Below are 26081 nucleotides of genomic sequence, written 5' to 3'. Positions count from 1 at the left end.
TCTTCCCCTGCCACTGGAGGTGGGTCTGGATCCTGCCCAGGGGGCCCAGTGAGCTTGACCCCCCCTGCCCGAGAATATCTGGCTGCACGGAAAGGCGTCTTTATGCTTGTGCCGGGTTGACCAACCATCTTGATCGCTCCGTATCAGAGCCCTGCCCCCTCCCTCATTTACCACTCGCTGTAAACTCCATCTGAGAAGGCTTTATGTTTCCTTTCAGGTCGCCGATAAAACCTGCAACGATTACAGAACCCACAATGAATCTCCGCAGGACCCTGTTAGAAACACGCCCACTCTATCATGAGTCTCTGTTCATAATTAAGTTTGAGACCTGCCAGGTAGCCAGTGATTAATCCATTTAATGGAAGCTATAATGATATCCTATCCGTTTAGATGCTTAAATCAGATACTGCGTGGAGCCCAGTCAAATGCCTTGCAGGGTCTAAATCCTCAGACTCCTGCTAAGGGGATGATCCCCGTGTCAGAGCACACATGGCATCCACCTGAATCAGCCCCTTCCATCAACACCATGGCCTCTGGCAAGCCAACTGGCAGTGGTGGGTGTGGGGGGTGACTCTCCCAGGTTAGGAGTGACAGTTGTGCAGGGGGGGTGATCCCCCCACCCCATTAGGGGTAAAAGTTGTGTCAAGATGAGTGAGCTCTCTGGGGAGAGGGGCTAGGCCTGTGCCAGTGTGCGCAGGATCCCCAGGGCCAGTTGTGAGGGATGTGTCAGTGTGTGATGCCACCTGGGAGACGTGTGTGGGTTTTGTCAGAGTGTGTCATCACCCTGGCTTAGGTGTGAGGCCTGTGTCAGGGTGGCAGCCCTGACTTTGGTACAAGGCGGGTGCCAGCACAATGCCAGGAGAGGTGTGAGGGCTGTGTCTGTGTGTGAGGTGCCTCATCTGGGGGGTGGGGGGGTGTTACCCTGGAGGGGAGGGCTGTGTCAGTGTGAGTTTTGTTTCATTCTCCGGTGCGGGTTGTGTTCTGCGCACTGTGCTTGAGCGTGGTCCCAGCTGGAGGTGTGGCGAGCTGCGAGCACCACGGCGGTGCACGAGTCCCTGGGGCTGGCACTACAGCAGCCAGCTGAGGGTGGGGTGTGCTTTGTGTTCACACCTGGCATCGCTGTCCCTGGCTAGTTGACCACTGGGCGGCCTGGCCAGGAATCTGCCTGGTGCCCAGCAAAGCAGGGCTGATGTTTCTGAGGCCACAGGACCTAGCAGAGGACTGAGGAAGAGAGCAGTGATGGTGAGGAAGAAAGCAAGGATGGTGAAGAAGAAAGCGGATTGAGCAACAACGAGGACAGCATCGATGATGGAGACAACAGCGACAGTGAAATGGATTAAATGCTAAAGAGTAGAGACTAAGGAAAACAATAGGTAGAGGCTCCCAAACTCTCTTATCGTGCACCCCATGCAAAACTGCCAACTGCCCCTGTACTGGTACTCACATATGTTTGATATTTTAACTCCTTAAATGCCAATTTTTATTATAATGAAAATTCAATCCAACATTACACAATTTCTCCTGTGTACCCCCAGAGATGTTTTGCGTACTCCCAAGGGTACGCGTACCATGGTTTGGGAACCCCTGGAAAAGAGGAACGGGGAAATTGAAAGTGAAGGGAATGAGGACAGGTGCACACATGCAGGAGCACGGGTATGAGCTTTGTAACGGGTGTGGGGGAGCGTGCATCGTAACAGGTGTGTGATTCTGTAACTGTGTGTGCGTTTTGAAGACTGGTAGGTTTGTAGTGTATATAGCTACATATTTTTGCAAAAAGCTCCTGTGGCTTTTAGCTCAGGCATAAGGGAAAAGATGGACTGCCCCAGCCCTGGGGAGTAGAGCCATCACATGGACAGCCGGACTAGTACCCACAGCCTCTAAGTCTGCTGGGAGCCTCATCCAAAACACGGCCCTAAACATCCTCACCTCTTTCCCGCCTGCTCCCAGCCCCCACGCAACCAGCTCCTGAAACAGCACCTGCAAATATCCGACTGCCACTGCCAGCTCTTGCCCTGCTCCCACAAAGCCCCAACAACCCTCAGACCCATGCAGTGCTCCCCCAACAGCCAAGCCACTGCACAGCCCCTGCCCTCACGATGGGGCAGGGTGCAGACCCCCTCCACTAGCTGGGGAGTGGGGACCAACCGCTGGAGCTTGGGGAAAAGGGGGGTGACCCCAGAGCCCCATCTGGTAACAGGGCCTGGGGCCACAGGAGGAGCTGAGTGGGGCACTGGTGCCCGTGGCCTGCCCTGCAGCCTGGCCAGCTCTGCCTCCCAGGTTTTGCGCCCAGGCCTTGGCCTCTCAGTTTGCTTTGGCGCCCTGGCTCCTACTGCCCCCTGCTCCTCACATGGCTGCGCAGCTCTCAGAAGAGCGGCCGAGCAGTTCCCCGTGGCAGCGGTGCCCGGAGGAAGCCGCCCTCAATTAGAGGTTCAAAGTGCGCTGTGCTGAGATGCTGCTGGCAGGGAGGCTGTCCCCCGCCCACACCAGCCCGGCGCCGCGGCTGAGTCACCGGCTCCTGCGCAGGCCCCAGAAGAACCAGCTCTCAGAAGTTCGCGTGCTGGATTGATCAGGCTGGACCCCGATGAGCCATTCAGCCAGCAAGCTCCATGCTGGGCCGCCTCCCCCACACCACAGCGCTGCCCCTGCCATGCCTGCCCCCCAGCTCAGCAACTGCCCTGGCTGATGCCGGGCACCCCTGGAGGCCGTGCCAGCTCTGACCCCAGCCCCAGCACTGGGGACAGGAGCCCTGGCTCTCAGCACCCCAACAGCTCCTTGCAGAGCTGCCTTCCCAGCTCAGTCTGGCTCCTGGGAACGGGGCAACACCAGGCGTGGTGTGCGGTACGGGAGAACCATGGGAGAAGGCCTCCTTGGAGGGTGGGAGCTGGGCTGCACAGCTGAGCGTGCCGCCTTGCAGGGGTGAGTTTGGGGAATTCTTTGTGCTACCAAAGGGTCGCGTGAGGCTGGGGTAGGGCAGGGGGTGGGATGGGGCACCAGGGAGACTGGGCAGGGTGCAAGTGGGAGCTGGGGGGCAATTGTGGGGTGGGGGGCAGGGCCATGGGTGGACTGGGGTACCGGTGGGTGGGAGCTGGGGTCAGGGCTGCAGGAGGCTTTAGAAGCTGGGAGACAGTCAAGTGAAGACCCTCCCCCGCTCCCCCATCCGCAGGGCCTGGACTAGACTTGCCTCCTCCAATCTCCCTTCATTTCCTTGCACTACAGGTCCCAGGGGGAGGGCCTTGGTTCCCCTAAGCCTTGCCTGTTCAGACCTAGCAGGGATCCTGGCTCAGCCATGCCCTGGGCTCAGCACGCCCTGACTGGGGAGGGCCTGATGGAGAGACTGGGCTAGGTCTGGAAGGGACATGGGGGAGAGACAGCATATGGCACATGCCAGCCAGATGATGAGGGGGACCATGGAAGGGCCCCTCTGCCTCACTCGCAGGCTGCTCCCGCTCCACCACTGCAAGGGCCAGGGCTGGGCACAGCTGGAGCTGGTGGGAGGTCTGGGCCCATGGACAGAGGGGGTCTGGCCTGGCCTTGCCACAGACTCTGGGTGCTGGGGGAACCACAGCGCAGACCACATCCCACCCTGGAGCTGCTCTGTCTCACGGACATTGCCTATGGAGACGGGGGCCTGGGACCCACATGCCTGTGCTGGACACAGGCTGGAGGCAGGCCTGGGATTGGGATTGGGGGAAGCCAAGGCTATGAGGTGCAGAAATGGGATGGATGAAGCTGCCGGGAGGTCAATTGGGACTGGCACCTGCTCCCAGGGCTGCAGCCCCCGCCCCCCCGAGAGCCCCTTCCTTTCTGCCACACTCACCCAGGGAGTGAGCTCCCAGCCTGGATCTCCCAGTCAGCACCAGTCCTGAGGTCCTCGACTGCTAGCTGGGGTATGCCCTGGCAGCACTGCGGGGTGACTGCTAGCTCTGGACAGCATGGGCTCGTGCTGTGGGCAGCAGGCCATGGGCCGAGGCTGTCACAGCTCTATTCCTCTGATGGCAGGCATCTCTAATCAGCACAGCGCGGGCACTGCCACCCTCCCCCCCTGACCTAAATATGAGCTGGTCTCTGCACTCACATGGCCGGCAGCTTTAAATAACAGATGGGCATGGTGGGGATGCGGTGCCAGGGCCAGCCTCATTTAATTAAAAGCCACTGCGGCTGTAACCTGCTGGCCCTTGACAGAATAAGGGCGCACAACCACCCAGGGACAGTGCAGCCCCATCCTGGGGAATCAGCACATCGTGCTGTGCCCGCTGGGCTCTGCAGGAGGGCAGGGATGAGCTGTGTGGCAGGCAGCACAACAGTCCCTGCCGAGCGAATAGATAGCAATGCCCCGGCCAGGCCAGCACGGTTGAGACCCTGGGGCTGGCTAAGACCACCCCCATCCAGAGCCGCCCATGGCAGGGAGCCTGGCTGGAGAGCTGTCCCCTTCCTCCACCACATCCCAGGCCCCTCGGAGCAGGCTCAGCTCCTGCCCTTGCATTGCCCCCAGGCAAGCTGTCTGGGCTGTGTCAGCTCTGCAGCCCTCCATCAATCACCTCCACTCATTGCTGCTGCTCCTCTTTGACCTCCCTCCAGTGCACTGCCATGGCAGCAAGGCCTGAAGGGCTAAGGCCTGCCAACACATGTAGGGGTCACCCCAGAGCCGTCGTGGCAGACAGCTGAGCTTGTATTATGTTTGCACGGGCCCCAAGAGAGGCAGGATGTGCAAAAGCAGCATGACTGGAGCATGGGTGCAGGGGCAGAGGGTGCAGGGAAGAGAACTCTTGCTCAGCGCGGGGAGGGAGGAAGCCCCTCGGCCTGGCACACACCCGGGGAAGCCACGGCTTCCCCATCCTAGTGCAGTGGAGCCACGGGATCACCCCTGGCCCAGAGCCAAGGCAGCAGGGGCACTCCCAGGGACTGTGCTTTGCTCGGAGGCACGCCTGGCTCATGTTGCTCTTGGATCATCCAGCTTTGCTACTGCAAATGCCAACCCAGTGGACATGGACACCTGGTGCTGGTATCCAACAGGAATCACAGAGCCAGTGCTCCCACCCTCTGCTCTGTGCCCACACTGTGACAGCATCCTGAGGCTCAGGCTCTGCCCTTGGAAAGCCTGTGCCTGTCCATTGACTTTGCTGGGCATGGAGCCTGGTTAGCGTGCTCTACGCCTGGGGAGACCAGCCGCAGCACTCCACTGTGGTACTGACAGGCTTGGGTACAGATCAAGACAAAGAGCAGTGACTAATGGGACCCTGTACCCAGCTTGGGAATTCAGGTCTAGCTTTATCTACGTTCCCCGCCAAGCACTTGCCCCAGCTGCTGTGAAGTCTTGTAGTGTGCAGCAAAGACATACTCCACCCAACAAGAGGCTGTATTTCAAATGCAATCACACCCCTCCCTTCCACAAACACCTCCCATACCAGAACCATACCCAGAGGAGGCTGCCAGGGCTGGGAAGTCAAGGATTTAGATGCCAGAAGCACCATAAATCGAGGCAGCCACAGAAGCTGAACTCTGCCATGAGCACATGCAGCTCCAGCTCAGACCAGGGGGAACTTGGTCCTGCGGCACTGATGGCTGTGCTGAGGTCTCTATAGCTGCTTGGGGCCAGAGGAGGCTGCTGTCCCCCAGCAGCTGGTTGCCAGCATGCATGTCACAGGGTGTACACCTGCACGGGCAGCTCTGCTCCCAGCTGAGCAGTGTGGGTAAGAGGCTGAGCCAGGGCCTGCTAGCAGGAAGGCTGTTTGTGGGACCCCTCAGAGGGGCAACAATCCTTGCTGCGTAACAACCAATGGAGAGAAAAGGCAAGCCTAAAAATTGGTGTCCACCTGGCCTGAGGCTGGGGCACCTCCACCCAGGCCAAAGGCCGTCACAGCATTGGGGAGCCGGAGGGTTGTGGGGGGTGTAGTGGTTTGGTCTGTGCTGTCCAGAGCAGCATGTCCTGGTGAGACGCCACTGCCCGATTCCACTCACTCTCCAACCCCAGGCCATTTCCCCGGGGCACCTCCCTGGCTGCAGGGTGATCACCCCCTTCCTTCTCGTGCAGGCCACTGCCCCGCTGCACAGCACTGCTGCAGTTCACAGAGGTGCTTCCCCCTGAGCACTGGAGCCCTGTCCCTCCCGCAGGGCTCCCGGATGCTGAGGAGCTGCCGGTCTTTGCTGGGAGGCGGGAGCAGAGGCTCTTCCCATGAGCTGCACAGCAAGAGCTGGGAGAGCAGAGTATGATGCAGTCTTTCAGGGCATCCTGGCACCCACCTCTGTGAGCACATGCCCTGCTCCAGCACCCGTGGTCCTGACTACTCTGCAATAGACAGCTGAGGACTCAGCTGGCAGCACTACCCAGATGCTGCTACAGCAGGAAGAGAGCCCCATCCCCTGGGAATGGCAGCTGGAAGCCTGTGCTCCTGCATGGGGAGGCATGGGATGGGGGACAGGAACCCTGTTAGCTCTGAAACAGCCTCCCAGGGCAGCTGCATGGGACAGCAGAAGAGACGGGCACCAATGCAGCAGGGCCATGGTCAGGCCCTCGTGGCACTGAGCACATGGACAGCTCCTTTGCCTCTCCTCTCCTTGGAGACCTGGCCCAGCCTTGCAGCACCTGACGGATGGATACAGGGGGCCAATCCTTGCCACCCACAGCAGGATGGGGAGCTGAGTCTCAGCTCTATCAGCTGAGCCACCAGCAGCTGGCACCTCGAGAAGAGCAGCCCACACTTGCTCCTCCCAGCGATACGATCTGCCGGGCAGGCAGCTGCTGGCAGGGACCGAGCAGCAGGGACAGTCACATCATTATTTCTGGCTGCTGCCCGTGTTTGCAACCCTAGGCCGTTTACAGGCAGGCAGTCTGGCCACAGGCTGCGGGAGCTGCCATGCTAGGAGAGTCAGTGGGCTGGGCAGAAACACAAGCAGCCAGTGAGCCTGACCCTGGCAGCAGGCTCAAGAGCACCTGGGGCATGCACAGCAACAGCAGGAAGGAGCCGACTTGGGCCAGCACAGCCCCCAGGAGAGCACTGCTGGGCTAAGGACCTCGAAACTAGTGGGATGTAACCAGCCCCTGTGCCACAGCATCTGGACACTGGCCAACTCCCGGGCAGACTCCTGCAGTGGCTGTGCTGAGGTTCCTCAGCCCTCCCACGCTGAGCAGCTCCCGCTCTGCCCCTGCCGCCTCCTTCCGCAGCCAGGAAAGGGACTGGATAGTCAGGGACTGGGGTGTCCAGCAGACACCCCTGCCACTGCCAGCCTCAGAGCAATGCTGGCTGGGAGCTGCTGCTGTCCGTGGCTGAGCCAAAGCACCCTGAGCTGGTGCTGAATCTCCCCCAACCCCTTCTGCACCGGGTGCCTCGCTTGGCATTGCCTGTGCTTGGGGCCACTGCGACTGGGCCCCGTGGACGGCTCGGAGCCTGGCCCTGCTATGATTGCAGCAGGCGTTGCCATTTTCTCTCTCCCTGCCAAGAGGACGCTGGCACCGGGTGGGTGGATCTAAATATAATGGGCTGTTTTGCAGCTTGTGCTGCAAACAAGCTGCGCGGTGCCCTGGCAAGGAGCACGCTGGCACGGGGAGCAGCGCTGACAGTAGAGCTGAGCTCCCCCAGTGCACAGGCACAGGCACCGGCCCCAGGGCTGGCCTGTCTGCAGCCCATTCACGCATACCCCAGAGAGCAGTGGGGACTGCTGCCCGCCCTCCCCCTTCTCCCCTCCCTGCCAGTGCCAATGCCTCCTTGGAGAGGTTCCTTCCACTGCCTCCAGCTTTGCCAGGCCACAGGTGCTGGCCTGCAGGAGCCAGCCCCTCCCTTCCCCAGTGCCAGCCCTGCTGCCTGCCCTCTCACTGGCCCTGGAGGCGGTACAGCCCCTGGTACCTTGTCCCCTCCAATGCTGCAGCTTTGCAGAGGCCTCCAGCGGCTGACGGTGCCTGCTCCCAAGCCGGAGCACCACAGCCCAATTAGAGCAGCCACACTCCACAAAAATCAATATTTTCTTAATTAAACCTCTGCACTTTTGCAGGGGCCGCGTGAATATTTATAAAGGCAAGAGCGATTTCCATGGCGATGCATGGCCATCCAGCCAGTGCTCTCTACCCACGGCCCAGCTTCAGGGAAGCCTGCAGCGCTTGAACTGTGCCCTGAAGCCACACTGCATCTCTTCTGCTGCTTCCTTGTCCTGCTCCCCCTCCACCACATCCTCTCACCAAATCCCTGATCTAGGAGCCTCCTGCACTAAGAAGCAGCATCCTCCTTTCTGCACACAGCTCTCAGGAGCCTCAAGCAAAGAGACCCAGTGGAGTCTCACATCCTTTAGAGCAGTGTCAGGCAGGGTGTCCTCTGGGGAAGCTAAGCACCGGCATAAGCTTGCAGAGCCTCCTGCAGAGAGCTTCAGCCACTCTCCCCAAGGCGCTGCTGGTCGGACTAGCTGGTGTCACCTCCCTTAGTATGTCAGCACGTAGGGTAGGGCCGGGCACAGCACAGTGGTGCAGCTGCCTGGACATTAGCAGCAGCCCAGGCCAGCAGAGAGCAATGCCAGTGTCACAAACAGTCTCCTGGAGTTTCCTGGTCTCCAGGAGTTCCCTCTAGCCACATCTCAGCCCTGACATGGAGGGAGCTGCAGCAGGGATGGGAGCAGCCTCTTCGACTGGGAGCAAGGGCCTACCATCAGGGCATGCAGCAGGGGAGAGGGAACCAGGGTAGACCCAGGCTCTGGCGTTCATGCACAGCAAAAGCCCCAGTAGCACCCGTGGTCCTGGCCCCTCCAGCTGCACACAGCTGCCCCAAGCACATGATCCCACCCCTGGGTCTGTACCCAGCCCATCACCTTGGACCCACCCAGCATCATTCAGCTCAGCCATGCCTAGCTGCCCCCAGCTGGAGAGTGCTCCAGGACCCCGTGGCTGGCAAGGGGTCTGCCCTCAGCTCATCAGTGGGGCAACGCCCCTCAGTGCTCCCTGGTCAGACCAACCAGCTGGCTCCTCAGCGGGAAGGGCTGGGGCACGACCAGCAGCCTGACGTGGCCCTGGGGCTCCACAAAAGCTGACAGTGCTGGTGGGACTCAAGGGCCCTGCAGGCAGAGGCTGTGGCTCCTTGGGAAGCACCTCCTGCTGGCTGCAGGGCAGTGCTGGGCCTCAGCTGGCAGTGCTGCCACATGGCCCTGGGGGCAGCAGCAGCCACAGGTCAGGCTCTGACAAGTGCGTGGCCAAGCAGGCAGGAGCTGCACCCTGGTGCCCAAGTGCAGCGTGCAGCTGGGTTACCATGTCCAGCACGTGCCAGGCTCTGCAGGCTCCAGCTCAGCAGCTTCCCCCTGCAGCAGCAAATCCACTGCTATGTGCTGATGGAGCACGTGGGGACTATGGCGGCAGGGGCAGACGTGTGTATCCAGGTGGAGAGTAAGGAGGGAGGGGCAATGCCCCAGGGAGGCTGCAAAGTGCTTGTTGCACTGAGCTGCCATCGGTCCTGAACGGAGTCCAAGGCAGAGGCCCTTGCCCCCCATGGGCCCCTTCCCCTCCATGTGGCTCTGTCTTGTGCACGGACAGGACTAGCTGGTTCCCCTGGACGGGCAGCTCATGACGTGCAGAAGGCTCAGGAGCCTCCCCCACCACACAGGATGCCTCTGCATGCCGCAGCAAGGCTAGGCCAGGGCAGACAGCAGGCACCATCCGTCCTCCCAGCTCTGGAGAACAGGTGCCCCTGCCTACACATGGGGCACATTTGCCAGCTGGAGCACAGCAGCCCAATCCCACAGCAGAGAGGATGAGGTCTGGGGCCGCCTAGCCAGGGCACAGACCAGAGGAAGAGCCCCAGAGCCCCCAGTACCACGGTGCAGAGGCAGGGCCTCGGCTTTGCCTGCTTAGGCCCTGGTGTGTGGGAAACGCAGCGCCCACAAACACAGCACAGCCAGACCCACAGGGCCTGTGGAGGGACAAAGGCTGCAGGCATCCTCCATCCTCCTAGAGCCGTCCCACCACAGCCTGCCTGCCCTCGGGAACCCGCGCAACGCAGAACGTGCTAGAAATGCCTGGGGGCCCTGGGGAGAGAGGTGGCACAGAGCTCCTACCTGATGAGATGAGGGAGGGAGCACATGGTGGAAAATCCCGCCTCCCCCCTTAGGGCCTGGACCCCCGGGGACCTTGCCCTGAATGTTGCACTTACCTCTCTATTAGGCAGAGACCTGGGGCAGTAGGTACTGGGATGGATGCAGCACCTCCCTCCCAGTGACAAAAGGCAATGGCTGTGGGGCAATCCCCTGCAAGGAGAAGGGGCAGCCACAGCCTCCAGCAAGGACAGCCCAACCAGGGGAGGGCACTGGAAACAGGCAGAGCCACAAAGGGGACTCGCAGAGAAAGGCCCGTGCGACAGGACAGAGATGGCTCGGTCGAGCACAGGGAAGAGCAGTGGGACCCACGCTGGAGAACAAGGGGCCACAGAGTCAAGCACAGGGCAGCAAATTTAGGCCAGTGCAAGGCAAACACTTCCCCCTGTGACAGTCAGGACCAGCAGCCAAGGGGTGGGGAACTGCAGCTGTCTCGATCGTGCCGCAGCCATTCTTTGGCGCTGTCAGCAAGGAGCAGAGGGCTAATCAGGCCCTGGGCTGCATGACCGGACAGACCTCTGGAGCAAGGAAAGACAGTGCCTAACCCCAAGATCTGCTCAGAACTGCATTTCCTCCTTGTCGTGGCAGCCTGGGTCACAGGCCAGCACCCTCTGCGCTAGGTGCTGTACAAACAGTCTTCCTACTGATCTGTTGCTCACTGAGGACAGGACACCATGGCTGGCATGAAGGGGCCAGGGTGTGCAAGGGCTGGGCCCTAGGGTCACTGCTGCACCTCTGGCATGCCCTGGAGGTGGCGGGTGTGCTGGGCGCATGTTCCAACGCAGCCCCAGTGGAAGCGAGCGCTGCCTTTGCTGCGAGATATTGCTGACATGAGATCTCACAGCCTCACGGCCTGACTACCGGTGGCCTGTGGCACCTGCAGGTGACAGGAACGGCACAGGCTACGATTTCATGTGGCGCATGGCTGCAGCCGTCCCCAATGCATCCATGATGCGGCCTCCGATTACACCGCCCCGCCCGCCGCGAACCAGCCAGCGCAAGAGCAGCGTGTGCCCGGTGCAGACACCAGCGCAGCCGCTTGGCATTTCTCACGTTCTCTTCTACTTAGCCTGGTTTCATCATCATAACGATCAGTTTATTTTTATTGACACGGGCATTTTCTCAGGCAAGTGCTTTTCTCTCCACGGACTATATTTTAATAATTCAGTCAGCAACCATGTACTGTAAAGCTACATTCCAACCCACGGGCAGCCTCCCGATTTGCAATTCAGGGCGAAGGCAGTTAAGTAGGCAGCTGGAGCTGGGTGTCTGAATTCAATGGGCCTCACACATCAGCCCTCTGAGCTGAGCCAAGGCATCCACCTCTGCTGACGGGTCAGCCCTTGTGGCCAGCAATATGCAGTGCCATGCACATGAGTACTAGCGCCCTCACTGCATGAAGTGCTGGAGGCTGGAGTGGGTTTGGATGGAGACGGAGCTACAGCTGCAGTTGTAGGGCTGTGCCCAGCAAGGCAGCACTGCAGTTTGCAGTTCATCCCCTCCTTACTCTATACCCCAAGTGGCAGCTGTCCCCCCCCCCTGGCTGCTCACTGCCCACTCTGGCCCTAGGAGAGACATCAGGGCCTGGGGGACTGGCAGCAATGGACGTCCCCCCACGGGCCCAGGCTCCTGCTAGGCCTTCCCAACAGCTGTGGGGAGAGGAGCTGGGGGACTGGGGTCTTTTCTGCCCACCTCCCCTCTGGCCCCACAAAGCAGGGTGCAGCACGAAGGCCAAGAGGAAAGTGATGAAAGGTGCAGGGGGCTGTGGAGCAGAAACAAATGCAGCTGGCTGGCAAGGCTTGAATGCAGAGCTGCACCAGCCTTCCCTGAGCTCTAGCCCACTCCACAGAGGAAAGAAATGAGGGGGGGGGCACTGTGCTCCACAGCCAGTGGAGGCCACCTGCTGCTGCATCAGGGGAAGCCCTAAGGGGATTTGTTCGGCTCGGTTCCCTTAGCTGCTTGTTATCAAGCTTGTCACTGGGATATCTCCACCAAACAGCATGGGGGAGGAGGCAGCAGGCTCCAAGCACAGGACCCCTGCTGCCTTCCAGCACCCGGGTGGACTCCACGGACAGAGCAGAAGCTGTAAAGCCATGTTGTTATGTTGCATAACAGCACGCAGCACCGAGAGGCTGGGACCTCGTCCCCAAGCACAGGCACCTGCCACCTCCTGCTCCAGGGAGGGATGCGGTTCAGGCCGTACTGAGCGCTTCTGCCCGAGGCAGCTGTGGCCAGAGGGTGCCAGGGCCCAGGGCAGACAGCCCCTCTGGCATGCTGCAGGGCTGGCTAATTTTCTGGTCTAGTGGCAGTGAGTAAGCCTGCTGCAATCTCGACTGCTGCTGGAAGCCTTTAATGAGCGCTCATGCATGGGAGGCAGGGGACAGGTGTGGGTCGGGCAGGGAGAGCGGCAGGTGGGGGGACATGCAAGGGAGCTGCAGGGAGAGATGGAGGGCCAGGCTCAAAGCACAGCCCAGCTCCATGTGAGCCCATCAGAAGGGGGAAGGGAAGGGAAGGCTTGGGGGACAGGTCCAGGCTGCAGATCTGGCTTGGACTGAAAGCGGAGCACCTGGCCTTGGGACCCTTGGTTGACAGAGCCAGGAACAGCTCAGAGCCAAGTCTGGGTCCCTCAGCACAGAGCCCATGTGGGGCTGACTTGACAGGGGCTCCAGTCCCCAGGGCAAGGCTGCAAGGTAGCTCAGCCCAGCCCCGGAGCTTGCCATACCTGGGGGATGACTTCCCCTACACTCCATGGGGCTGCAGCGCAGGGCTCCCCACTGCTCCTGGTAGAGAAGCTAAAACTCCCCTGTTTCCTGTGGGAGTTGCTGGACTCTAAGCAACCCAAAAAGCATGGCAGTATGACCCGCGTGGTCATACCTGCTGGAGCATACAGACAGCCAGGCGCAACAGGATGGATGGGGACCTCCCCATTGACCTCCTCAGCCCTCCCACACCACGGCAGCTGTTCTCGGCATGGCCGTGGGGTACAGAAAGTGGGGGGTTCCTAGCTGGCTGAACTGCAGAGTTGTTTGGGGAACCACCAACATCACAAGACCCTGCTTGGCAGCCCTGTGATCCTCAGGCTATGGGCACCTGCGACACTCACAGGAGCCTGCTCTGCCCGAGTCAGCTGGGGGAATGACCTCCCCACCAGGACTGCTTGCTGGGGTCCTGCTCTCATTTTTCACTAAACACCTGCGGAAGCTTCCAACACAGCCTGATGCAAAAATGGGAAACCACAGAAATCTCTGAAGGACAGGAAGGTGCTGCATGCCCAGCCCCAGCTCTATGGCACCATGAAGCTCAGCCCCGGGAGCAAGGGGGGGAAAAAAATCACACGGGTCCCCATTTTATCCCATGACCCCAAATGCTCCTGCTGTCCATTTGCTGACTGCCCAGTCTGCTGCTCCCTGCTCCTCCCAGCCCTGCAGACAACACCCTGCTATCCTCTGTGCAAGCCTGTCTGGGAGCTCTGGAGCTGAAGAGGAGAAAGCAGAGTGACACAAAGGTCTGACCTTCAAGGGCAATGACAAAGGGGCAGCAGGCCGACACGGGCACCGCTCCCAGCTGGAGAGGGGTGACACTGCTGCGCCAGACCACCCTGGAACCTGGGGCCTTGAGTACAAGCCTTGCCACAGCTTCTCCTGCCAGCCCTGTGGGGCCCAGGGCTTCACCCGCATTCCCCGGACAGCCACAGCTGAAGTCCAAGGAGCCCAGGGCCTGGCCACGGCTTCTGCAGACACCTCAACTGGCCTGCTTGGGGATTTCTGCAGGCTCACCAACATGCTGCTCGGCACACTCCTGACCCCAAGGCTTCACCATAGGCTCCGACCTGCTACGCTCCAGCCCCAGGAGTCCACACCCTGCCACAAGCTCTGCACTGGATGCACAGGACTTCCCCCGAAAGCCAGGCATTATGGGGCTTCTCCAGCATGCTGCAGAACCCAGGATCTCACTGCAGACTCACCGACCTGGCGCACCAGTGATCTCTGATGCCGGGCACTGCCACAGACGCCACTAGCCTGCCACTCCAGAACACACAACCTTCCAATTCACTCTTTGGCCAGCCACACTGGGCACCCCCAGACCTCAGCAGCACCCCAGGATCAGTATGCAGAGCACATGGAGCCTTGGCTATTGACACTATTGGGAGGTACAACGCCCCTTTCTTTGCTGGGGGAGAATGGAGGAGGCTGTGGCCAGCCGCTAATCACAGAGAAGGATATCCCCACCCCAGGCCAGTCCCCCACACCCTGGGTCTTCACAGGGACAGGAGCTGGCTCAAGCTGCTTGCTAGAGTTGTGAAATGGGGAGCTAGAGGGGAAAGAAACCAGCCCTGAGCTCAGCACAGCCTCCAACAGGGCCCCTCTTACCTCCCCCAGGGGCACAGCTGGCCTGGAGGCCTGTCACTCCAGACAGGCAGCATGCTGGGGGCTGGAGACCACCTGGCCCCCGGCCCCAGACATACCTGGCCGTGCCAAGGGCTCAGCTCCCAGCCTCGGCTGTGCCCACACAGCCCGAGGGCGGGTGCGATGCAGGTGAGCGGCTGTAGCAGGGAGGTGGGTGGGAAAGCCACCCTGGCAGCGGCAGCAGCTTCTGCCCGTGGCGCTGGCAGGCGCGCAGACATGGGCTGCCGCTGGCTGTGCTTCCCCGCTGTATTTACACATTTATGCCACAGTAGCAGCCAATTAGCTCAGCAAGACGTGGCAACGTGGTCAGGGAATCCCAGTGCAGGGCAGGGCAGCGCCATCCCTCTCCTTTCTTGCTGTTGCTCCTCTTGCACTGCCGGGGGCTCCTCACTTTTCTCCCCAGTTGAGACTCCCTGCAGAATCCTCCCAAGCGCCCTCCCAGGAGGTCTCTGCAGGGAGCCCCACAGCCGGGCAGGGAGTGCTCCTGTTCAGGGCAGGGAGGCTGGGGATGGCTGCGAGTGGCACTGTGGATACAGCTGTGCTCCTTGGCATGCCTGTGATACCCTGACTTGCATGTCACAAAATCACCCCCAGGGCAGGGGTGTTCATTAGGAGCCTGGGCCCCCAAGGGTGTAATGGGCAACTCCACCCAATGCTGGCAGGCACATTCCTCAGACTGGCAGAAAAACAAGACAAGCCCCAAGCTCCTGGTCCTTCTGGGAGGCAACAGGAGGGCCACGAGAACCCAGCTAGCATAGGTCTGCACGAGGGAAGCGTGGCCTTCTGCTCTGCTGCAGGGAGGGGGTCTGGGCTCTCAGCTGCATGCCTGGGGCTTCCCAGGGGAAAAGGCACAAGCAGACCAGCTTGAGCAGGGGTGGCGCAGGCAGGGCCACTTCATGCCTGCTCTAATGGAGGCACTTGACTTCTGGCCTGGAGCAGCTCATGCCTGCAGGAATCCCCAGGGCAGGGCAGCAGGGACAGTAAAGCCCCTCAGACATGTCAGGCTTTCAAAAAGATCTGCCCTCACATGGGTGCTTAAATAAGGGGCCTCACTTGGAGCACTCAGCACATGGGGTGCTGAGTGTCGCGTCCTGTTCTTCCCCCCACCCCCATGCCTGGACATGGTGCGCACCAGGGAGGAGTGGGCTATTCTCCTGCCATGTGCCTCCATGGAAATCCACTAAACTATTCCCAATTTACACCAGTTCTTACAAGCTGGGGCTTAGGGCAATGTCCCCACCTTGCCAGCCAGCTCACCCGAATCCACACACTCCTGAGCACGCTACCATGCAGCAGGGCAGCTGTGTGCTCCTGGGAGGCTTGGAGAGCATCTGCTAGTCTGTGCCCGGTCTGTGCTCCTAAACCCCCATCTTATATTCCAGCTGCCCTCCTGAGTTAGCTCTCACTGCACCACATGCTCATGCCCTGCCCTGCAGTGCCAAGCCGAGGTTCACGTCTGACCCATGGAATGGGGCTGATGCTACTGGTCAAGCCCTGGGGGGAGCAGGGAAACTCGGGATCCCTCTCTCCAGTCCCAAATCAGTGGGGAAGGCTCCGGGGCAAGGGACCCCAACACAGGCTCCATGTGCCCAGGCCGTCCCTGTCTATGTAGGTGCTTTTAAAAGTCTCCCTGATGGGACTTGACCGTCTCTTTAGGGACCACTCCAGGGCTGATCCTCTTGACTGGAAACATTTCCCCTAACATCCTCATTTTTGCTGCCAGCAAAGCCGGCTTCTTCCTGCCCCAACCTCGTCTTCAGCCTCACTCTGCTGGAAGTTGGTTATTGTGTCCAGCATTGGTCTTCTCTTAAAAAACCCAATTCTGTCAGCTGTTCCCTGCATGATCAAGGCCACCATCCATTCTTGTTGTTCTCCTCTGGACTTTCTCCAATTTGTCTGCATCTTAACAGTGTCGTGCCTAGACAGCTGGGCACGTCCTCCCAGCCGAGGCCTCTGCAGTACCGTCTGCACATTGGTACAGCACCATGGGGCTGACTCTCCCATTTCCAACCAAGACCCTGCCCTGCAGTACAGCTACCTCGCCAGACATTCACCAGTCCCTACCCGTGCGCTCAACTCTTTGCAGCCAAGGGTGGCACAGTGCAGTTATCCCTAGGGAAGTCCACCATGCTGATTTGGGGCCATCTCCCCAGTTCATCACCATCGTGAATGCTGGCTCTGTCCTCCAAAGTGCCTGGGGCCCCTCCGGGCTGGTGCCCGGCCCCTGCCTTGCTGCTGTGTTTTCAGATCCATCAGACAGGAGGAGCAGAGACCAGCCCTGGCTGGCCCCTGGGGGCTGCAAGTGATGCCCTCAGGGTTTCCCTGGATAAATGCTCCTTGAGCGTGTGCGCTTCACTCCCATCCAAGCCTGCCTCCAACGTGGCTGTTGCCAAGGAGACCGGCAGTTTGGGCTGGCAGCCCTCCACCTGGGGGGCTCGTGCCTGCCCGGCAGCCAGGGCTCTCGGAGCGGGGCTCCGCAGCAGCGCCGTTCTCTGCCTCGCAGACCTGCAAGTGCAACGGGAAGCTCTGCGCGCGCTGCTCTCCAGAGCCCTGGCAACCAGGGAGACCGCCCAAAAATATGAATCGTGTATTTTTCCATGAGAGCTACAAGACTATATAAACAATAGAGGTCTAGGAGTGGCAGCACGGGGAAGCCCTGCCCCCCACCCCCCCTTTCCCCAGGCTAGGGCAGGATGGGCCCCATGGGATGCTTTCTCTGGTTTCCCCAGGCTGACTTTGTTACAAGTCCATGCACTGAGGCTCATGCCACTTCCGGTGGGAGACTGCCATCTGGGCTCCCAGGCAAGGTTCCACTCGCAGAGAGCCCGCTGGCCTGGCACCACGCACCGATCTCCTGGTCCCAAGCCAGTGGGAGAAAAGGCTGGGTCTGGCTCTCAGGTGAGATCCAGCTCTCGGGCAGGGAGATCAGTGCTGTGACTGAATCCAGGAAGGAGTGTTACCAGCCAGAAGTCATGCAGGGTGGTGCTGCAGGATCACACAATAATGCCCTCCTAGCAGCCCAGCAGTTTTGCTAATGCCATTAACTATTACACATAGAGCCATCCCCAAGTGGAGAGCAGGTCCTTCCAGTCTAGGGGTCCTTGCAGTGCAGCCGTCCATGCTATGCGCAGAGATATGCAGTTGGTACACGGGTCTCAGGGAGCCGAGAAGCAGAACCCACTAGGACAGCACCAGTGGGGCCCATACTGCGGTGCCTGGCATTCAGCTACTTGGGGTGAAAGGTAGAGAGCAGGTACTGCAGGGTTCACTGCTCTGAACTGTCCAGGGCTCCGAGCACAGCTGTTGGCAGTGAGGGCAACTACCCTTTCACATGGTTAGACATATCATGTGCCAGCACATTTCCCAGAGGGGCAGCTCAGCCAAGAGGCACTGCAGAGTTCCCCGAGAGCAGGCTCTTGGCTGCCAGCAGGGCTGCAGACTCCGGTCCTTTAAAGCAAGAGGACTTCAGCAAAGCAATGGGGAGGGCAGTAGATCTGTCCCACCCTGTGCCCATAACAGCCTGGCATGGGAGGTGGAAGAGGTGCCCTACACCTGCAGTGAGTTCTCCCTGCTGAGTACAGCAGGTTGGGGGTGGCCGGGTTCCCCCTGCATTCACAGATTTCAGGTTCATTGGATTTATTTTGCACCCAGTCTTTAGCAAGGTAGATCACACTCACAGCACCATGGGCAGGCAGCAGTTGCATGGGACACAGGACCTGCCACATGGGCTGGCTGCAAGCAGCTGCATCTAGTCTTACAGCTGCACTGGTGCAGCTTGGGACCAGCTCTTGCTGCCAAGCAGAGGGGTGTTTGTAGTGGTGCAAGCCTGACATCTAGTTCCCAAGGGCAGGAGCCTACAGCAGCTCACACTCTGCAGAGCATTTGTCTGGCTCATCACTGCCATGGAGGCACTTGCATGCAGTTTGCAACCTCTTCCACATGTAGCATGGCCACATATGCATCTATGTGGCTGCTGAGCACATGCAGCAGGCTGTGCACTGGCCAGACCAGCACATGGCTCCATACACATGCCACAAAACTGTACCCCTCAAACATGCATGACTAAGGGGTGTCAGAGGAGGTGGCCCCTCCCCATTTCCACCCCAACAGGTACTCACCCAGGAAGCAGGAGACCCATATCTTGGGTCCACATCTCTCAGAGGAGGTTTGAACCTGCATCACCTGCTTCCCAGCATAGTGCACCAAGCCTCAGCCCCCTAGGCAGCCAAGAGAGGAGGGTTTGGGAGGGAAAGACCAAGCTGGACAGCATTGGCTCAGCAAGATGGAAAGGGCCCTGGTTCTAGCATAGACACCTGCTCCCAGAAGGGCAACAACTCCCTCCTCCTCTTCACCCATTCTATCCAACGATTAGGAAATACAAGGTGCAGTGGCTCAGCATTAAGAGGAGACTGGAGAAGGGGCTGGGCTATGTTTGCAGCAGGCCCTGGCAGTTGGAGTGCTGTGCTGGGGTATCCAAGAGCAGCAGGTTCAAACCAGGGGGAGGGGGTCGAACCTGGGTCTCCTGCTTCCAAGACAATTGCTCTGACCATGCAGCTTTTGGGCCAAAACATGAAGGTCCTCCTCTGCCTTCGCCTTGCCAGGAGGCAACTGCAGGAAGTTTGCCGAGGTGCACCTGGGTGGAGCGGCAGGCTGCCTAGCCGGAGCACAGCCTGAAGATATTTGGGTACACACACACACGCGCGCGCGCGCGCGCACGCACGCAATGTGGCTGCAGAGTTGTCCCGCGGGCACGCAAAATGAACTGGGATTCTGCTCAGAGCAAACCCAACCAAGTCCCCACAGGAGGGTAGACTGAACTAAGCACTGCCCAGGCTTTGCAGCCAATGGCCATAAAGTGAATGGGATGGAGATGGAGCCACCCAAGCTGCAAGGGGAAGCTCCTTGGAAGAAGGACAAGAGCAGGACAGGTCAGAGTCACACCAGACTGAAGGCCAGGCAGCACTGGAGCTCATTTCCCTTCCAGCCTCTTGCTTGGTCTCTGTTGCTCCCAAGTACCTGGGCTACATGCACTTGAAGAAGCCTGTGGGCTGAACACACTGGAGGGGTGTGCAAGGCCCCTGGGAGCACAGGCCAGGGGTTCATGGAGCCAGTATGGCAGAGGGAGCAGAGATTCATAGATGTAGGGTCAGAAAGGACCTTGTAGATCTTCTAGTTCAACCCCCTGCCCTGGGCAGGAGAGAAAACTGGGCTCAAACGACCCCAGCTAGGTAATCGTCAAGACTTCTCTTAAAGGCCCTCAAGGTAGGAGCCAGCACCACTTCCCTTGGAAGTTGGTTCCAGATCCTAGCCGCCCTGACTGTGAAGTAGTGCCTTCGAATGTCCAGCCTGAACCCACTCTCTAGCAACTTATGGCCGTCAGTCCTTGTTACTCCGGGAGGCGCTTGGGGGAAACAAGGTCTCTCCCAAACCCCGCTGGTTCCCCTTAGTAAGTTTATAGACGGTCACCAGGTCCCCCCTCAGCCTTCTCTTGTGAAGTCTGAACAGGTTCAGGTCCTGTAGCCTCTCCTCGTAGGACCTGCCCTGCTGCCCCTGGATCATGTGAGTGGCCCTCCTCTGGACCCTCTCCGTGTTGTCCACATCCCTCCTAAAGTGCGGCGCCTAGAACTGGACGCAGAACTCCAGCTGCAGCCTGACCAGTGTTGCATAGAGGGAGAGGATCTCCTCCTTGGACCTGCTTGAGATGCATCTGTGGATGCAGGACAAGGTCCGGTTAGCCCTACTGACCGTGTCCTTGCATTAGCAGTCCATGTTCATCTTTGAATCAATAATGACTCCAAGACCTCTTTCTGTCACTGTGCTTTTGAGAAGGGAGTTCCCCAGTCTGTAGGTATGTTGCTGGTTCTTACTGCCCAAGTGCAGTACCCTGCACTTGTCAGTATTGAATCCCATCCTATTGTCATTTGCCCACCCCTGTAACCTGTCCAGGTCCTGCTGTAATCTGTCCTGCTGCTAGAAGTAGTATGCCCACCTCACCCCAAATCTTGGTGGCATCTGCGAATTTGAACATGCTACTCTTCACCCCGTCGTCCAAGTTGCTAATAAAGAAATTGAACAGCGCGGGCCCAAGGACCGAGCCCTGGGGGACTCCACTGCCCACCTCCCTCCAGGTCGAATATGACCCATCCACCACCGCTCTGAGTACAACCCCTCAGCCAATTTGCTATCCATCTGACTGTGTAGGCATCAATGCCAGTCACCTAGTTTTTTTTAATGAGAATGGGGTTGGAGACAGATGCCACAGTAAGAAGAGCTGTGCCCTCACTGACTTGGGCAAGGGATGGCTTTCTGCTCCAGGGGCAGCAGGTGCCTCTTTCCTTTGCCAGATGTTACAAAAGGCCAAGGATTTCCCAATCTCCTGCAGACGAGGTTGAGGGTCACAAAACAGAGGCTCTGCAGCGAACAGCTCCTCGCGGAGGGCCAGGGCCATTCCAGAGTCCCGTGATTGTCACCGTCTCAGCAGAGAAGGCACCCGTGACAGGACAGTGATGCCTGCCCCACTGAGAAGAGCCGTCCCCTCTGCCATGAGCAGAGCCTGGCTTTTGGCATGGAGTGGGTCAGGCTGCCTGGCTCCCCCAGGTAAAATCCCAAAGCCACTCCAGGCCTGGGGGACCAGCTGCTCACAGGCAGGGCTACACATTACATGGCGTTGCTCTTTGAAGTAGTTGGGGCACATTCATCCCTTGCCCTCCAGCTGCCAGCCATGGCCTCCTCTTTCCTATTGCGTGTATGGGTTGTTTGTGTAGTGGCTTGGAGCACCACGTGCAGCTGGAACCACACGCAGCAGTGCTGGCCCCGCCACCTCCCCCCACTCACCCTCTGACCAGGGGACAAGGTCTCAGGCAAGCCAGAACCTTTCAGCCTCCTTCCGTGTTTGTGCAGCACCAAGCACAGCTGGGCCATGTCCCTGCAGGGCTTCCAGGCACCACAAGAATATTAAAAGGCAACTTCTGTCTCAGGAAGGTAGAGCTGCCCCAGCGCTGGAAGGAGAGGGTTTGCTCGAAGGCTCTTCAAAAAATGGGAGGGGGGGAGCAAAAGCTTTCTCCCCCATCCCTCTCACAGCAGAAGTAGCAGCAGAGAGCACAGAGGGGCTGTTCCACAGTGCAAGTGCAAGGACAGTCCCTTGAATTACACTGCCAGGCCACAGGGGCCCACCCACGAGGACATGTGGGCCTTGTGCCAGCTCAGGCCTTCCTAGGGAGCAATGGACATGGGGTGAGAATGGGAGCAAGTGCCACCCCTCCATGCCCAAAGTGGCAGGTCCCCTGGTGTCTTCTGGCACAGGTCACAGAAACAAATGGCAGACCAGATGGCTCTAGCTGCACTGACCCAGCAGCGCAAAGACACCAGATGTCTGAGCACTGCTCAGAACAAAACCTTGCTGAGACGTGCTCAAACAAAGCAGTTCTTCCAGCAGGGCCTTTGCCACAGGAGTGAAAAATCAGCTCCTTCAGCCCCTGCTGCACAGGAAGGCATAGACAGAGTTATCCCTGGAAGGGCCAGCTTGCAAAAGTGGGCGAGGTGCAGCAAGGCACACAGATGCTGATGTGGGTCAGAGGGGCAGGCCCTGGGAGTGTCCTGGAGAGGGCAGGAGGCAGCTATGAGAAGAGAAAGGGCACCTCAGCTAGTGAGAGGGAGTTCCAGGCTGAAGAGAGGCTGCTGGGGCTAGGGCAGAGGGGAGGGGACATATGGCAGGACTAGACAGAGCTGTGTTTTGCAAGCCCTGATGCTTCTAGGCTACTTCTGCTGACGCTAAAGCAAGAGCCAGCCTGCGCTACATTCTGCATCCCAGGGGCAGGAGCTCTCCACCACCACCTAGCCACATCCACAATGGGCAAGAAGCAGGTATCAGGGTGTAGCAAGGGGCTACTTAGCTTTTGCCTGGCAACTGCAGCCAGGCAGCCCATCTCTGCTGTTCCCACAGTAGTTTCCAGCAGGTGCCACCCCTAGAAGCCTTTGCTCAGGGTGAGCCAGTTCCTGTGGGAGAGTCAGGGAAGGCAACTCTCCAGCAGGCCTTTGTGGCACTGCAACCCCCCCCAATTTGCACATGTGCTGGGAGCCCTCCAGCGCCCCGGGCTCAGGCATTGTGCTGCATCCGGCATTGCTTGCTGATCCTAATGCATCCTGCCAGACCGCTGAGTGGCCAGTTTACATGCTCCCGATTCCAGCTACTCTGCTGCTTCCGGCGGAGCCTGCCCTGCCCGGGTGGACGTGCCATTCCCCGGCAGTGCAGGAGAACATCCACGGCCTCCTGGCCTTCCTGGAAGGGCCCACATCCCCTCAGGCAGCCACCAAAGCTAGCCGAGGAGGTTTATTTTTGTTTTAAGTGATTCATAAAGGCTGCATCTCACGCACCTCCTCCTCCTCTTGCTGGATGGTACCAGCTCATCGGGGATGTCACAGCTTCCCCATCCAGGGGAAGGTGACAGGGGCATGTGCTGGCACTGGAACAAGTTGGCAGCATCTGCCAAGCCTTCCTGATGCCTGTGAAGTCAGCAGGCGCCGTCGCACATGTACACAGTGTGCCATTCCCCATGCCTGAGGAGTGCTGGCGAGGACTGCACACCTCCCAGTGTGTATTCGGTTCTTCACATCTCAGCCAGGCAGGGTAGTTCTCAGCAGTGTGACGGGGTGAATGTGCCACTGCTGGCCCAGCCCAGCCCAGCCCAGCCCAAGGGATCTGCCTGGCAGCCCCCCCCAAGGCACCAGGGGCTCCAGTGAAGGAAGCAGTTGCTGTGCTGATCGTTGTTCACTCCATCGGCACAAGTCCTGCACATCAGATCCCCGCTCCCCCCAGCGCAATCTGGGCTGACAGACCCCAGGCTGACCCAGCGGACTGCAAGCTGCCAGATAGCTTGCCTGACAGCGGACGCACTGCTCAGGAATGCACATCAGGAGAGCCGATGGAGCTGCATCATCTGCCTGCTTGTGGCTGGGTATGACTGGAGTTAAACGGCCGTAACCTTAGAGCCAAATTAAGCAGATTTAAAGTTCCCATGGTTTATCTCCATTTGTTTCACTATAGGAGTGGACAGATACAAACAGCTGCCTTGGTTTAGCGTGACCTGCAGCAAACCAGTATAAATCGTAGCTATTAGAAGTGTGTTTTCTGTCCATACCCTCCCTTTCACAATTGGAGATCTTGATAGACAGAAGTCCCTGATTTTCCCCAAGGCCACACAACAAAACCTGTAAGCAGCCAAAGGCACCACTCCTGCCGATTCCCAGGTTGATGCAGTATGTCCAGTGCTCAAGGACTTCTCTAGATAACTAGCTGCTCTTTGACTCTTTCAACTGCAGCGGTTTGCTAGGCGGGGGCATGCACACTCGGCCTGGGGAGCAATGAACTCTGCCTCTAAAATAAGCCTGGCAGCGAGACTCTCCCCTGCCACGCACAAATAATGTCCCAGCCCAAACACAGAAATGTGCTGACCTCAACCATTAGTCAGCCAAGTGCACAGACTAAACTATGGTGCACCACAGCTCTGCCCAGAGCCCAGCTGCCCGCTGGTCATTACAGCCCCATTACAGACAAAGCACTACGATGTTCTAGGCCCTAGAAGGCACCTTCGTGGTGAAGGAGTAGACGCTTTCCAAGGGGAGGCACCAGCTGGGCAACTCTACCCTGGTCTCATCACGGGAGGGGGGGCACGTTCCTCAGCACAACTGCCAGCACAGCCCTTGTGCCAAGATGACAGTGTCAGGGCCCCCTGCCTGGGCTGAGCAGCAGGTTTTCAGGACAAATGACAGAGGAGAACATTCCTGCAGTCTCTCATGCTATCCGCCCACTGAAGGCACAGCAGCCTGGCACTTCCTTCGGAGGGGTTTCTCAGCCAGCAGTTCTCAGCACGGTCAATGTTTCCGACTGGCTTGCACAGAGCTTCTGGCACCACATCTACATTTTGGTGCATGTTTATGCTTGGCTTGCGGACCACAGACCAAAGGAGACGCTGGTCACAGCAATTCTTCCTCTTGATCCATATCACCAGAGCAGCCCCAGGGCCGGTCTGCCATGCCTCATTCCACCAGCCCCGGATCTACACAGAGATCTGCAACCCAAGCACACCTGCATCTTTGCAAACTAGTTGGGAAATGTCTCCATCCTGCCTGGGCTATGGTTCTGTCACTCTGCGTTGAGGCACAGGAAGGCAACACTTTGCACAGCCATTTTGATACAGAATCACAACAAAGGCAATATCAGGCATCCCCATGGGACCTCGCCTTGAGATGCCATGACACAGCCACACTAGGCATGACAGCCCCCAGCACTCACAGACTAGCCCGGGGATGGTGCCGTTCTAGGGCTTCGGGCTGGGTGTGGCCATGTACCACATTGCCTCCCGTAATGCTGCCATCCTCTAGCTTGAGATGAGATGCTAGATAGGAGCTTCCCTCCTGTGAAAGGCCGATGGGGATTCGTCCTTAGCTCAACAGGCAGAGCTGCTTCTCCTTGACCATCTACACCGTGCCAGTCAGGAAATCCTGGCTCGGGTTTCTCATCCTCCCCACCCCCGCCTCAGGGATGCAATAAATTCCTCTTTCATTGTCTCACTATGAGTCCCTCCAGCTTGAAGACAATTTTACCCCAGTAAATATTTTCACATTTTCTTCCTATGCCATGAAATCTGGCAGTGACACAGCTCTGGCACACGGCTCCCTCTTCCTCTCGGTGCTAGCACCTGCCCTGCACACGGAGGGAGGAGCTCGTTTAGGACCCAACTGGATGAAACGCAGCAGCAGACCTAGCCCAAGGGATCCCAAAACCTGAGCTGGCAACACACGATGCTCTCGGATACGAGCACCCACCACACGCTAGTCCCATCGCAAGTTGCTGTACCAGTACCACTGGGTCAAATCCAGGCCCCGTAGGACCACAATCAGATCATCGCACTCCTTTCTGGCTCAGAGATCTGCGACCCCCACTCCAAAGCAGCGACGTCCTGACTCAACGCAGTTGCCTTCTTCTTCCGCTACCTACACGGCACCCACCATGCCCACCTTGCCGGCACCGCCAAGGCTGCGAGCATCTGCCCACCTGTTCCGAGCCTGCCCAGTGCTGCTCGCCTATGGCTTCACCCTGCAGCAGAACAGTGATGGAAAATGAGCCCCTGCCACGTACCAGTCCTTCCCAAAATTATATTTGCTCTGTGGCACTTCATTAAAGGCTGTTTTGTCAGGCAGCGCTCGGCCCGGCGTTATGTATCATGGGTAAACACCCTTTGTCTCAAGGGTTATGAAGCTACCGAGCAGCTCCATGCCTCCTGCATAATAAACAATCTGTATATCAAGTGCTGGGAGGATTTATGAGCTCCTTGGACAATACGAGGCACGGCTTTCTCTGGGAGGAGCCGACGGACCGGGGCTGCCTCCTCCAACCCGGGCTGCAGAGCGCCCCAAGCCCGGCCGAGCGCAGCACCCTAGCGCCAGGCTCCGAGAGAGGCAGGCGGAGACAAAAGGGCAGACGGGCTGCGAGTGGCACTGCCCGGCGGGTCGCTCTCGGCCGCTCCCGGCCATGGAGGCGGCGCCGCGCCCCGGGGGCAGGGGCAGGGGCAGAGCCGGAGCCGGGTGACCTTGGGGCAGGCGGGGAGGGACCCC

The 26081-nt window shown here is 59.1% G+C and overlaps 1 protein-coding gene across 4 annotated transcripts in view; it reads right to left on the bottom strand.

Moving 5' to 3' along the window:
• Window positions 1-25323, bottom strand: part of CADM3 (cell adhesion molecule 3) — a 44759-nt gene extending 19436 nt beyond the window's left edge. For all 4 annotated transcript variants that reach the window (XM_006029574.3, XM_006029575.3, XM_025211142.1 and 1 more), the window contains exon 1: window positions 25293-25323. In XM_006029574.3, the coding sequence (XP_006029636.2) occupies window positions 25293-25308 (16 nt within the window). In that variant the 5' untranslated portion in view covers window positions 25309-25323. The remainder of the gene's footprint in view (window positions 1-25292) is intronic.
• Window positions 25324-26081: the final 758 nt, after the last annotated feature.

This window comes from Alligator sinensis, unplaced genomic scaffold, assembly GCF_000455745.1.
Source record: "Alligator sinensis unplaced genomic scaffold, ASM45574v1 scaffold553_1, whole genome shotgun sequence".
In the NCBI taxonomy this organism is placed as follows: domain Eukaryota; kingdom Metazoa; phylum Chordata; order Crocodylia; family Alligatoridae; genus Alligator; species Alligator sinensis.
Note: the sequence above shows the minus strand (reverse complement) of the source record. Positions and strands in the feature narration are given on the sequence as shown.